This window comes from Eumetopias jubatus, unplaced genomic scaffold, assembly GCF_037043125.1.
Source record: "Eumetopias jubatus isolate StellerSeaLion01/CBP00866 unplaced genomic scaffold, mEumJub1_p1.0 scaffold_11, whole genome shotgun sequence".
Classification (NCBI taxonomy): domain Eukaryota; kingdom Metazoa; phylum Chordata; class Mammalia; order Carnivora; family Otariidae; genus Eumetopias; species Eumetopias jubatus.
The window spans coordinates 29,575,823-29,590,583 of NW_028274817.1; the positions used below are offsets into that span (position 1 = coordinate 29,575,823).

General features: G+C 41.0%; 1 protein-coding gene across 5 annotated transcripts in view; it reads right to left on the reverse strand.

Annotated features, from left to right (window-relative positions):
• DOCK11 (dedicator of cytokinesis 11) overlaps window positions 1-14,761 on the reverse strand; it is a 185,504-nt gene that overhangs the window by 7,206 nt on the left and 163,537 nt on the right. For all 5 annotated transcript variants that reach the window (XR_003606828.2, XM_028087762.2, XM_028087761.2 and 2 more), the window contains 6 exons: window positions 13,104-13,217; window positions 12,420-12,566; window positions 3,410-3,620; window positions 2,830-3,020; window positions 1,778-1,878; window positions 77-215 (listed from right to left, as the gene is read on the reverse strand). Coding sequence is in view for 4 of the 5 variants with exons in the window: in XM_028087762.2 (XP_027943563.1) it covers window positions 77-215; window positions 1,778-1,878; window positions 2,830-3,020; window positions 3,410-3,620; window positions 12,420-12,566; window positions 13,104-13,217 (903 nt within the window). In the remaining variant the exon portion in view is untranslated. The remainder of the gene's footprint in view (window positions 1-76; window positions 216-1,777; window positions 1,879-2,829; window positions 3,021-3,409; window positions 3,621-12,419; window positions 12,567-13,103; window positions 13,218-14,761) is intronic.

Below are 14,761 nucleotides of genomic sequence, written 5' to 3' on the forward strand. Positions count from 1 at the left end.
GAACGAACAGACTTTGCTAAGTAACACTTCAGGGGCCCCAGATCATGTTTTCATTTTCAACTACCCTAGTACTTGCCTGCTCGTGGATAATGTCAGACAATTCTTTCACCATGTCTCTGAAATTTGACTTGAGCCCTTCATGGTACTCAATTTGATCTTCTTTAATTAGCCGCTCATTTAGTTCAAGTGCAAGGCTGCATGCCTGTATGAATTTCCTGTGGACAAAGAGCAAAGATAAGGCTTTCATCATTCATTTCTAGAAAGTCTCACTGACCATCAGTTTGATATTCACTTTAACCGTGGCTTGCCTAGAGGGAAGACTGGAATCCTGTATTTTCTCACCGTGTCTTCGCTAACGCCACTTCCCAAGTCCGAAATACCTTTTCCTTTCTTTCTCACCTTTCCCCTCTGGTTTCTCACCTCCTTTAAAACCTGGCTCAAAACATCGACCTTCTAGAAAGGCTATTTGCTCAGCCACATGATATCAAATCAGCTAAAGCTGTGCTAACGTTAATTTGCACCTGTAGATAATGAGTTGTGCGTTCAAACATAATTTATTTGGGGCTACCATGTACCCAGTACAGGGCTGGGTGTTATAGGTAGGAATTATCTGCCCTGGGCTGGGAGTGGGGACGAAGATTGGGGGGGGGAGTGGAATGGGTGAAATTGGTGAAGGGGATTAAGAGGTACAGCCTTCTTGTTATAAAATAAATAAGGCACGGAGGTGAAAAGTACAGTCTAGGGAATACAGTCAATAATACTGTAATAACATTGTATGGTTACAGATGGTGTGACCACACAGCGTGGTGCGCGTTGTACAATAGAGGGAATTGTCAAATCAGTATGTTATACGCCGGAAACGGATCGCATTGTCTGTCAACTACACTTCGATAATTTAAAAGAGTGGGGACAGAGAGTTGATGACTTATTATGAGAGCATTTGTCCATCATTCATGCGTTTGTGTGTGATGTCCATAATCAGAGCGTAGGTCTTAGGGGACAAAGTACCTCATTGCCCATTTGGTTTGCATCCCTGTCATAGCAACTTTCCTCCTAGTAGAATCTTCACACACCAGGCATTAATAGGTATTGGTGAACGAGTGACTACTGGTTACTCTGCAGCCTGGAACAGTTGCTAACACGCAGACAGGAAAAGTAAATGAAGTCGGGAGCAAACGAGTGGATGAATTCTCATCTTCCCTCTTAGCCTATTTTACTCAACTGTCTCTCTTATTCTGAATGTGAACTTTTTTATATATATTAAACAGACTGTTTTCTAATGCAAGACCGTTCAGACATGCCTTAGCTTACAGGGATGCTCCCTCGAGCCACGGGGTCGCGTGCCCTGGACCAGCAGAATCCCGAGTGAAAGTAAGAACACAGCACAGGGGCAAGCCTGTCCAACCCTTCCAGTTCAACTTCTGTTCCCACCCTAAACGGTCTGAAATGCTGTAAGAGGAAGTCGCTCAGGCAAAGGAGGAAAGCACATAATGAATGCAGGCTTCCATTTGTGCTGCACTATCCAAAGCAATTAGGTAAATTGGCATATTTCATCTCCTGGGACGTTAGGACATTGTCAATGTCCTGCAGCCAGAAAGAGCTCGCGCATTTCCTCGCTACTTAAAAGTACCGTTGACAGGTCACTTAAAGTATTGTAAAAGAGAATGGAGAATGTCTTTTTTGGAGGGATGTTATTAAGTGAATATTTTGGTTTCTATGAAGAAGGAAATGGGAGTAAAAGGATAGAGGTCTAAAGGGAAAAGGGCACAGCACTTACCTAAACATGTCTTTCAACTCATTTACTTTCTTAGGTGGATACTTGCCAGCTTGGCTATCATTTAAGAAAGCCCTTGCGTATGCTAATGGACCAGCATTTACCTAAAGTACAAAGGGAGAAAAATGAGAGAGCTGTTAGAATGTAATCAAAAAGTAATATTTGCCTTTCTCTTTTTATTTTTATTATTATTATTTTTTTAGATTTTAGTCATCTATTCATGAAAGACAGAGAGAGAGAGAGAGAGAGAGAGAGGCAGAGGGAGAAGCAGACTCCCCGCTGAGCAGGAAGCCCAACGCGGGACTCGATCCCAGGACCCCGGGATCATGACCTGAGCCGAAGGCAGACGCTTAACCATCTGAGCCACCCCGGCGCCCTATTTTTATTATTTTTTTTAAGTAACCTCTATCCCCAGCATGGGGCTCGAACTCACAACCCTGAGATCAAGACTTGCAAGAGGTGCCCCTGCATTATCTCTAAACAAAACAAAACAAAACAAACAAACGAAAAAAAAAAACAACAACCCTAGGGCCCCTGGGTGACTCAGTCGGTTAAGCGTCTGCCTCAGCTCCGGTCATGATCCCTGGGTCCTGGGATCGAGCCCCGTGTCCAGGCTCCCTGCTCAGCGGGGAGACGGCTTCTCCCCCTCCTTCCTGCTTGTGATCTCTCTCACTATCTCTCTCTCAAATAAATAAGATATTTTTAAAAAACCCGAAATACATTAAAAATCTCTACCTGAGGACCACATTTACTATTCTTACTAGAAGTTTATTTGAAAAGCAATGACTAAAGCAAATGATCTGCAAAGATGGTATTCGAACAAGTCACTTAATGAATTTCAGCTACAGAAGTACAGAGCGTGGCTACTGTCACAGGGGTTTATGTTAATGTCTTCTGCCACAATGCAAAATTGATGCACACTGAGCCTAATTTCTTTCAGTTCATCGAGAACAGTGCACAAGCAGAACACACAATTGCAATTCATGCTTGCTTTGTGCCCTTATGAAAGCAAGAACATCAGGGACCGGTCAGGACACCTTCAGCAACCAGCCTACCTGCACTGAGACGCAGCCCTGCAATTTCAGCTGGAGCTGAATCATGTCCACGTCAGCAGAAGAGCAAAGTTTCTTCAGCTCTGCCGTTTTATCTTTGATTTCATCAGTAGCAACATCGATGGGCTTTAAATTAATCTGCTGCTCATAGTTTATAGGGATCCTCTTCTTCACATACGGAAAGGAGTTGGAAGCTGTTAAAAGGTTCACACTGATTTGTTATCTTGGAAAAAAAAAATCATTCGTGCAAACAGCCAAATCAAAGGAAAAGCTCCACTATGCTTAATTGCCCCCACCATGCATTCTCTAGAAAATACCCTAGGGTATCAGAAAGCACCTTATTAGTTCAGGATTGAGGGGAAAATTCTCTTTATGGGACACCCTGGAGCAATCAGTCACGAATTACATATGGGGTGACTATGGTATATAACGTTGCCGAGTTTGTGCAAGCTCATGAGTGAATAGCAGGACAACGCAGGATTAAATTGCAGCTTACGTCTTCCTGCTTGCCACCTGCCTGCTACTTGTGTGTATCAAAAAGAACCAAGTCAAACAAAAGGTTATCATGCAGAGTCCCACTCACTAGTCAAGATTGTGCGGCGTTTGCATTGTTCTTCTACGCGACCTTGCTTTTTGCCGGATAATGTATAAGGAGCTTCAAAAACAAATCTGTTGATATTATGGTTTCTTTCAAACTCGGTCTTTCTTTCTGTGAGTTCTTTGTCATCAAAGTAGGGCTTCACGTAAGTGACTTGGATATGAGCATATTTTGGATCGAGGTCTTTGGCATTCACCTATAAAGTAAGAAAGTTTTGGGTTTTATTCAGTGGAAGAGAAGAGGGGGAACAGGTAAGCCACTAACTCCTTTGAGATCAACTGAGGAACGCTGTCATTATGATTGTGTTCCCAGCTGAATGCACACCCGGAGGGGGGCTTCATTCTTTTTTTAAGGATCGTGTCCTTCCGATGATAAAGAAGTTACAGAAACCTATTTGGAAATTATAGGAATGCGGGAAGAAAATACAAATCGCAATCCTACCACTCAGCAAGGACCATTATTCACATTTTCACTTATTTCCTTCCAATCTTTTCTTTGGCACATATTATTTACAAAGCTGAGGTCATACTAAACACTGTTTTATCATCTGATTCCTTAAAAATATATTTCAAAGGTTAACTGTACATTTGAATTCTACCTCGATAAAAACATATTAATGGAGAGGATTCTGAGAAGGTGGTAGAGCACCAGAAATCTATCTTCCTACCTAGACAACATTTACACTGGCCGAATCTGTCTGATCTAACTCTTTTGGCACTCTGGAGTCTTACTGAAAGCTTGCAACTTGCAGGGGAAGACTTGGACAGAAAATTGCAGTTAATTTTGATTTCGGTCAGTTTCATCTCTTGGCGCAATGGCAGCTACTCTTATCCTACACCTCAGCCTCATGGCAGGCAGCTGTGTACATGCTCCTGGAACAGCCTGCAGGAGCCAGGATGGGCAAGAAGGATCCTGTCTTCCAAATATTGGGGATCTGTGCTCCGACTGCTGTTACTGACCACAGAGGTACAAAGAGGCTGTAGCCATCTTTTTTTAACTTTCTAAAAAAAAAAAGACTTTATTTATTTATTTGACAGAGGGAGAAAGAAAGAGAGAGAGAGCACAAGCAGGGGGAGCGGCAGGCAGAGCGAGGGGTGGGGGGAGCAGGCTCCCCACTGAGCAAAGAGCCCCACGCAAGGCTCCATCCCAGGATCTGGGATCATGGCCCGAGCTGAAGGCAGATCAGATGCTTAACTGACTGAGTCATCCAGGTGCCCCTGCTGTGGCCATTTTTGTTGTACCTCCCTGCCCCTGGCTGAAGTGACTTCCAGGGGACTTAACAGATCTCTCCCCTTTATTTTTCTTTTTCCCCTCTTGGGAGCCAGACATTGAAGACAAGGACACTCAAAAGCAACAGTATATAGGAGGGAAATTAGAAACTCACCATGCATGCCCAGGGGAAGGCGCGGGTTCAGAAAAGACCTGAGAAGACCCTAAATTTACACCTCAGGCTGATCCATGGCACAGAGACAGACTATGACAATTAAAAACAAAACCCAGCAAATCCTGGGAAAGGGGGAGAATCTGATTTCTAGAATGACCACAGTATCAGATTCAAATGTCCAGTTTTCAACAACAATAAAAAATCACAAGGCATGTGAAGAAACAGGAAAGCATGGCATATTCAAAGGAGAAAAATAACCCAATGGAAACTTGTCCCCAAAAAAAGACCTGATAGCAGACCTATCAGAAAAAGACTTTAAAACAACTCTCTTGATCAAAGAACTAAAGGGAGATGTGGAGAAAGTCAAGAAAACAATGTATGGACAAATGTCAATATCAACGAAGAGGGGGAAAAACTAAAAAGAAACCAAATTTTTGGAGCTGAAAAATATAAGTAAAATGAAAATTCACTAGAGGGATTCAAAGGCGGATTTGAACAGACAGAAGTAATAATCAGGGAACTCGAAGATATAACAATCATGTGGACCATCACCCAGTGGACCAACATGCACATTACAGGAGTCCCTGAAAGGAGAAGAGATAGAAAGGGGCAGAGATAATATTTGAAGAAATAATGGGTGAAAACTTCCCAAATTTGAGAAAAGACATAACTATAAACGTCCAAGAAGACCAAAAGATTCTAAGTAGGATAAGTCAAAGAGACCCACATGGAACCACATTAAAATCAAACTGTCAAAAGTCAAAGACAAAGAGAGAATTTTGAAAGAATCAAGAGAGAAGTGACTCATCACATGTAATAATTTTGTTTTCTACATAACTTAAGAGATTAAATGCATTAAAAATTATTAGCTTATTTTTTTGGACACACAATGTATAAAGATGTAGTTCTACAACATCAAGAACTGAAAGTGGTAGCGATGGGGCTGTTAAAGAAGCAGATTTTTTGTATGTTATTGAAGTTGAACAGGTATAAATTCAAATTAGAGGGTTATAACTTTAGGATGTTAAATATAATCCCCATGAAAACCACAAAAATAGAGTTGAAGAATACAGTCAAAAGGAAATGGGAAACAAATTTAACTATTTCACCATAAAAATTAATTAAACAGAAAGAAAACAGTAATGCAAAAAATGAGAGACAAAATAGCTCTAGGGCACATAAGAAAACGAATAGCAGAATAAAAGAAGTCTCTCTTTATCAGTAATTACTTGAAATGTAAATGGATTAAAAGGTAATCAAAAGAGAGATTTGTAGAATGGATAAAAAATTATGATCCAACTACATGCAGTCTACAAGAGATTTATTTTAGATCCAAAGACACACATGGGCTGAAAATGAAAAACAGAAAAAGATATTCTACACATATAGTAACCAAAGAGAGCAAGGGGTGAATATACTAATATTGAACAAAATCGACTTAAAGTTTTAACAGGTCACAAGAGACAAAAAAGGACCTTGTATATTGATAAAAGATGCAGTACACAGCAAGAAGACAGAACAATCATAAACATCTACACACCTAATAACAGACCATCAAACTATATAAAGCAGGGGCGCCTGGGTGAGACTCAGCCCTTAAGCGTCTGCCTTCGGCTCAGGTCATGATCCCAGGGTCCTGGGATCGAGCCCCGCATCGGGCTCCCTGCTCAGCGGGAAGCCTGCTTCTCCCTCTCCCACTCCCCCTGCTTGTGTTCCTTCTCTCGCTGTGTCTCTCTCTGTCAGATAAATAAATAAAATCTTTAAAAATATATATATAAAGCAAAAATTGACAGAGCTCAAAGGAGAAACAGTTTTCCAATAATACACGGAGACTTTAATACCCCACCCTCAATACTAGATACTGCAAGCAGACTGAAGGAAGAAATAGAGGACTTAAAGAACACAACAAACCAACTACATCTCACAGACATATACAGAATACTCTACCCAACAATATGCTTTCTTCTCAAGTGCACATGGGACATTTTCCAGGATAGACTGCATGTTAGGCCACAAATTACGTCTCAAAAGATTTAAGAAGACAGATACCATACAAAGTATTTTCTCTGACCACAGTGGGATAAAGTTAGAGATCAGTAACAGAAGTAAAATGGGAAAATTTATAAATCTGTGGAAATTAAACACTTGAAAAAAATCAATGGTTCAAAGAAAAAAATCACAAGGGAAATTAGAAAATACTTAGAAATTAATGAAAACAAAATCACAACATACCAAAACTTACAGGACACAGCAAAAGCAGTGCTAAGGAGGAGATTTATAGTGATAAACACAACATTAAAAAATGGGAAAGATCTCAATTCAACAACATAATTTTACAACTTAAGGAACTAGGAAGAGAGGAACTAAACCCAAAGCTAGCAGAAGGAAGGAAATAAAGATTAAGCAGAGATAAATGAAATAGAGAATAGAAAAATAGAGAAAAGCAATGAAACCAAAGCTTGGTTCTTTGAAAAGATCAATGAAATTGACAAATCTTTAACTAGATGGACTAAGAAAAAAAGAACACTCAAAATTACTAAAATCAGAAATGAAAATGAGGACATTACTACCAATTCTATAGAAATAAAAAGGATTATAGGAGAGTACTGTGAGCAACTGTATGCCAACAAATTAGATAACCTAGATGAAATGAACAAATTCCTAGAAACACAAAGCCTACCAAGACTAAACCATAAAAAAAATAGAAAAATCTGAATAGATCTATAGCTAGTAAGGAGTTTGAATCAGTAATCAAAAATTTTCGGTTGGGACCCCCTGGGTGGCTCAGTCGGTTGGGCGACTGACTCTTGATTTCAGCTCAGGTCTTCATCTCAGCATTGTGAGTTCGAGCCCCATGTCAGGCTCCGTGCTGGGGCCTACCTAAAAAAAAAAAAAAAAAATTCTGGGGTGCCCGCGTGGCTCAGTCAGTCGAGCATCCGACTCTTGATTTCAGCTCAGGTCATGACCTCAGGGTCATGGGATTGAGCCCCACGTCGGGCTCCGCGCTCAGTGCAGAGTTTGCTTGAGATCCTCTCCCTCTGTCTCTCCTCCTGTTCTCTCTCTCTCCAATAAATACATAAATAAAATATTTTTAAAAAATTTCTGATGAAGAAAAGCTCTGGACCTGATGTCTTCACTGGTGAAGTCTACAAAACACTTAAAGAAGAACTAACCTCAATCCTTCTCAGACTCTTCTGAAAAACTGAAGGAGAGGGAACACACCCTGACTTGTTCTATAATGTCAACATTACCCTGAAACCAAAGCCAGACAAAGACAGTCCAAAAACCTACACCAGCACCCCTTATGAACACTGATGCAAAAATCCTCAACAGAATACTGGCAAATGGAATTCTGCAGCATATTAAAAGGATTATATGCCATGACCAAGTAGGATTTATTGCTGGAATGCAAGGATGGTTCAACATATAAAAATCAAGCAATGTAATACATTACATAAACAGAATGAAGGGGAAAAAACCTACACGATCATCTCAATTGACACAGCAAAAGCATTTGACAAAACTCAACATCTCTCATAATAAAAATACTCAACAAACCAGGAACAGAAGGGAATTTCCACAATCCAATCAAGGGCCCCTATGAGAAACCCACAGTGAACATTATATTCAATGCTGAAAGGCTGAAAGCTTTTCCTCTAAGATCAGGAACAAAGCAAAAATGCCCACTTTTGCCGCTTCTTTCCAAGATGGTGCTGGAAGCACCACTGACCTGTATACATAAAAATGGTCAAAATAGTAAATTTTATGTTATGTGTAACAAAAAACATATTATAGTTATTATAGTTCTATATGGTCATTAGCATGGCTTTTTAAAAAAAATTTTTATTTATTTATTTGAGAGAGAGAGCACAGGTGGGAGGGCAGGCAGAGGGAGAGGGATAAGTAGACTCCCCACTGAGCAGGGAGCCCGACATGGGGCTTGCTCCCAGGACCCTGGGATCATGACCCGAGCCAAAGGCAGATGCTTAACCGACTGAGCCACCCAAGCGCCCTGGTCATTAACATGACTTTTAATGGATATATGGATAGACACTATTTATTGGATCAGTCTCTCATCAATAGAGTCTTAGGTTGTTTCTCAATGTTTTGCAATTGCAAATAATACTCTGCTGAACATCCTTACATTTAAAACTATGTGCATTATTTTCTGATGGATTCCGCAGCATAAATTCCTAGAAGTTGCTTTGTTAGAAGATTTACATGGTACTAAGGATTTTGATATATGTGACAGAGTTACCCTACAGAAAAGCTTACCAAGTTGTACATCCACAAGAAGTGACTGACATTGTAAGAGTGGGCACTCTTGATGACATTAATCCTATCTTAGGTCCTCTGGTCCTCCAAAGGGACCACAGGAAGACAGAATGGTTCTCTTCCAGAGACATAAACTATGGTAGTTATGGACCATTTCATGAAGAGCCAAAATTCCATGTTAAGAAGCTACGCTGCTGGAGGCAAATCTCAGAGCTGTCCCTGCTGGACATTCCATCTGTGGATGGAATACCCAATACCCTCCCCTCCATCAGTCTCCCCATTAACCTGAAACTATGCCCAGGCCCCTCTTTCAGTGTTCTCCCAACTCAATCTGACCTGGGCCTTGGCTGTTGGTGACTTTGTCGATGTCACTGCATTTTATGATAGGCCTTTTTTGTGTTTGGTGTAGAAAACAAAAATTGAAACAAACAACCAAAAAAAGACAACAAAAACCTCTCGGGGAACAGTCTCTATATCCTTTTTTTCTCCACAGATACAGGAGGATGGCCAGGGGAGAGAAATTTTCTTAGCATCTCTTAACTTCTCCAAACCCATTCTATTTGATCTTACATAAAAATCTAAAAGCCTATCTCTCCAGAAGCCTTAACCTTCTTTTCTCTCCTAGTAAATAGCTAGATTTCTCTACAGAGAACAAACGGGGGGGGGGCACCTGGGTGGCTCAGTCGTTAAGCGTCTGCCTTCGGCTCGGGTCATGATCCCGGAGTCCTGGGATCGAGCCCCGCGTCGGGCTCCTTGCTTGGCGGGGAGTCTGCCTCTCCCTCTCCCTCTGTGTACTCTCTCTCTCAAATAAATAAATAAATAAATAAAGCTTTAACAAAAGAACAAACTGATGGTTACCAGAGGGGAGGGAGGGTAGGGGATGGGCAAAATGGGTGAAGGAGAGAGGGAGGTACAGGCTTCCAGTTATGGAATGACTAAGTCATGGGAATAAAAGGCACAGCGTGGGGAATATAGTCAATGATACCGTAATAGCGTTGTACGGTGACGGGGGGGGGGGGCTGCAACTGAGCACAGCATTAAGGTATAAACTTGTTGAATCACTATGTTGGGCACCTAAAACAAATGTATCATTGTGTGTCAACTAGACTCAGGGAAAAAAAAAGTGAGATTTCTCTTAAGGGACCTCAGGAGATGGTTGAGGTAATTATCTAAGCTAAGACAAAATATAGAAGGGAAATAAAAAAGAGGTCAAGCCTGATTTTCACCTTATAAAAGTAAAATATGTATATGGTAAAACTTTCAAACCGTACACAAGGGTATACATGGAAAGTCAAGTACACAAGGGTATACATGGAAAGTCAACAATTTCTTGCCAGGTAGACTCTAGTCCCTCTCCTCAGGGGTAAGCATGGTTAACAATTTTGTATGTATCATTCCAGAAATTTCCTAAGCATATACAAGTTATTGCGAATATCAATTTTTACACTAATGTGATCATCCTATCCACGACTGCCTGCACCTCACTTTTTTCCCCCTCAATAATATATCTTAACAGGTTCAAATCAACACTTCTAGATCTATGTCAATTTTTTTTAATGCATAGGTTACTATATCCGTCATGTGGATAATACCATTTCTTTAGCCATATGGACATTTAGATTGCTTCCAGGTTGCTATATAAACTTTGCAGCAATGAACACCTTTCATCATACATCTTCTTTGTAGTGTACACCTACAGGATAAAATCTTAGACACGAGGGGCGCCTGGGTGGCTCTGTTGGTTAAGTGTCTGACTTTTGATTTCAGCTCAGGTCATGATCTCACATAGTGAGAGCGAGCCCCGGATTGGTCTCTGTGCTGGGGGCGTGGAGCCTGCTTCAGACTCTCTCTCCCTCTCCCTCTGTCCTCCCCCCCTTTTAAAAAAAACCCTTAAATGTGAAATTGTTGGGTCCAAGGAAATGTATGTTTAAAATATTGGAAAATATTGCCAAGCGGCTCTTCGAACTGTCTGTATCCTTAAGCAGATTTTGTTCTTTGGCAAGATAGAAGAGTATTTTTAATTTTTATTTGCACACATTAAGAAAGAAATAAGGACTTTCAAAGTAGCAACTGCTTATGATGTCTGTTGCCAATGGAGAATGACTCACATATTGTGCATACAAATAATGTCAGGAGTCCACCTGCCTGAGAGTGGTTTGTCCCTAGCACTGGCTCGCCGGGTGTTCAGAGGCAAAATAAAGCAGAAAACTGCGTGTTGTTCAGCAAGCCTGGCTTTCCATTAACTTTCCATTTATAAGTACCAGTTGTGTGGCAATGAGCCTGAAACTATCTGGCTACAGGGAGATAAAATCTTCCGTTGTCTTAACTGAATAAAACAACACAAAATAGTGACACCGATAAAGAAGGAAGTAGAGGGGTAGTGCCAAATACTAATGAATTTGGAACCCACCAGCATATCCACTTTTAAATGTCTCAGGCACAGAGGCAAGGTAAAACCATCTCCATGGGAGACGAGCTAAGTCTACAAAGTGAAGAGATCATTTTCATGACGGACCGTGAAGTGTCTTTACTATGGCCGGGAGCTTTTCGCTCTAGCGACGCTGTCTATTGGCTGCTAAGTCGCCTGCACCCTCGTCGCTCCATAAATATCGCTGTGGCCTGCAGATCCTGCACTGCCCTAACCACCAGCTCTCATTCTGGGCACATCTATGGCGACTAGGAACGGTCAGGCATTCCTACCGTGCTTTCCACAAATGTCGCCTACGGGACACGATGCATCTCTCGGGAAGAACCTCTCTTGCTGGGACCTTTTTCATCCTGGCCTGGCAGGGCCTGGTGGGATGGGTAACCTTCCCAGAGCAAGGCCAAGGGATGTCTCCTAAACTTACTTCATTGCCCATGTAACTACTGAACTAAGGATAGCTTAGAAGGAAATGCACTAGTATTATCTCCATTTTACTAACAAGAAAGATGAGGCACAGGAGAAGTTAAGTAACTTTCCTATAGGTCACCTAGCTAGCAAATGGCAAGAGAATGGAGATTTGGGACTCCTGGGTGGCTCAATCGGTGAAGCGTTTGCCTTTGGCTCAGGTCGTGATCCCAGGGTCCTGGGATGGAGCCCCTTGCTCGTAATCTCTCTCTCATGCTCTCTCAAATAAATAAATAAATAATAAATAAATAAATAAAAATCTTAAAAAAAAGAGACAGAGAGAATGGAGATTTGAACGCTGCTGACTCCAAAACCCCCATCCTTTCTTTCACTATGTGGACAGGCTCTATTTCCATACTTCTCCCCCACCAGCTGAAAAAGGACAAAATCAGCAGTGTACCACATTTGGAACTCACAATGATTTTGAAATGCAGGGTATATGTTACCTTGTCAGAATCCTGAATTATTTTAACATTCTCTGTGCCAAATTTTTCACCATAAAGTTTCACGAGTCTCAGGGAAATCTCTGAGAGGCCGGTGAGCTTTGGTTCTTTATAGATGTACTCCTTCCCATCTTCTTCTTCAAAGAAAGACTATTGTAGAGTGAAACACACAATCACTTATAGTCTGAGCAAGCACAGCACTTAAAGAAAGTGTACAGAATAACTAGCAATAATATATTTGAAATACATTTTAAATAGTACTGAAAGCCACATGGCATGTCGTATTCACTCTTTTAACTTCAAATAAGTAAGAATTTTCAAACTCGCCATCATAGGGACATAAAATTGGCCTGAAGATTTCCTCACTAGGGTTTTTCTCATTCCCTGTCATACTTAGCTGTTTATTTGAAAGCTTGTAGTGCCAGATATTAAATATATACTTTAAGAAGTTCAACAGAAAAATGAAACTGAAGGAAAAACTCAAATCTTCTATGTTGTACTCTGACCTAATGGATTTAGATATGGAAACCAGAGTGAACTTTACACTTACAGCGCCTTCTGGCCTGCTACGATCAACCCTCGATCTAGACACACTCCAAGAACCAGTACCCGCTGCTAGAGCAATCTAATAATTCAAAGGTGAATGTTTAAAAAGAAAAACAACTTTATGAACGGAAGTATACTTACTTGGCCATAAAAGGCAACTCTGAAGAAAGTTCCTAAAAGTCTTTTTTTTGTATGCATAACCTCTAGAACTTTTGTGTAAGCTCCATGAAGAGTTCTATAAACTTGAGTAAGTTTCTGAAAAAGGAAAATATACAAATCAGCTTTGTCTTTTGGTTCATTACTAAATGGCTAAGATACATGCACCAGGTTGGGGGAAGCAATGCTATTTCCTTTTCAAAATGGTTTTGTTGGGGTCCCTGCCCCTTTGTCACAATTAGACAAAATTCCTCAACCGTGTTGTCTAAGGGTAGAGGGGTGCCTGGGTGGCTCAGTCGGTTAAGCGTCTGCCTTCGGCTCAGGTCGTGATCTCGGGGTCATGGGATTGGGCCCTGCATCGGGCTCCCTGCTCCGCGGGGAATCTGCTTCTCCCTCTGCCCTCTGCCCCTCCCTGCCACTCACGTTCTCTCAAATAAAAAATCTTAAAATTTTAAATTAAAACAAAAAATGCAGATATAAAAATAAGAGTACACGCCTCAGTGAGGACTGCTTTAATACAAGCTTACAGAAGTTTTCAAAGAACACCCAGAAAAAGGGAGTATGTTGTGCAAAGAACACTATTAAGAATGTGAAAAGACAACCTATAGAATGGGATAAAATATTTGCCAATTACAGATGTGATAAAGATGTACTATCAGAGAATATAAAGAACTCTCAGGGGCGCCTGGGTGGCTCAGTCGGTTGGGCGTCCAACTCTTGATTTCAGCTCAGGGTCGTGGGATCGAGCCCCTTGTCGGGCTCCATGCTCGGCGGGGAGACTGCTTCTCCCTCTCCCTCTGGCCCTCCCTCCGCTCATGCTCATGTTCTCTCTAAATAAAATCTTTTAAAAAAAAATCTTAACAAAAAAAGAACTCTCACAACTCAACAACAAAAAGATCAACAACCCAATTTAAAAATGGGCCAAGGTCTTGAATAGACATTTCTCCAAAGAAGACACGCAAATGGCTAACAAGCACATAAAAAGATGTTCAAAATCATTGGTCATAAGAAAGTACAAATCAAATACCACAATGTGATAACACTTCACATCCACTAAGATGGCTTTAATGAAAAACCCAAAACAACAAGGGTTGTTCAGAATGTGGAATGTGTACATTGCTGGTGGGAAGGTAAAAGGGAAAGCAGTTTGGTGGTTACGCAAAAAGTTAAACAAAGAATTATCCTATGACCCAGCAATTCCATTCCTAGGTATATACCCAAGATAAATGAAAACATATGGCCACACAGAAACTTACACACGAATGTCTGTAACAGTCGGTGAAAACAACCCAACTGTCTGCCAATGGATGCATGGATAAACAAATTGTGGCATATGCATGCGATGGAAAATCATTCAGCCATAAAAAGGAATAAAGCTCTGATCCAGGCTACAACTTGGAATAACGTCTAAATATTATGCTAAGTGAAAGAAGCCAGACACAAAAGGTCACATCTTTATTAATCCCTTTTTATGCCACATCCAGAATAGGCAAATCCAGAGAGACAGAAAGCAGATTGGTGGTTACCAGGGAATGGCGGGTGAGGCGGAGTGATTACTTAGTGGGTAGGAGGTGTTTTCCTGGGGTGATGAGAATGTTTTGAAACTAGAGAGAGGTGGTGGGTTTGGACTATCATGAATGCAC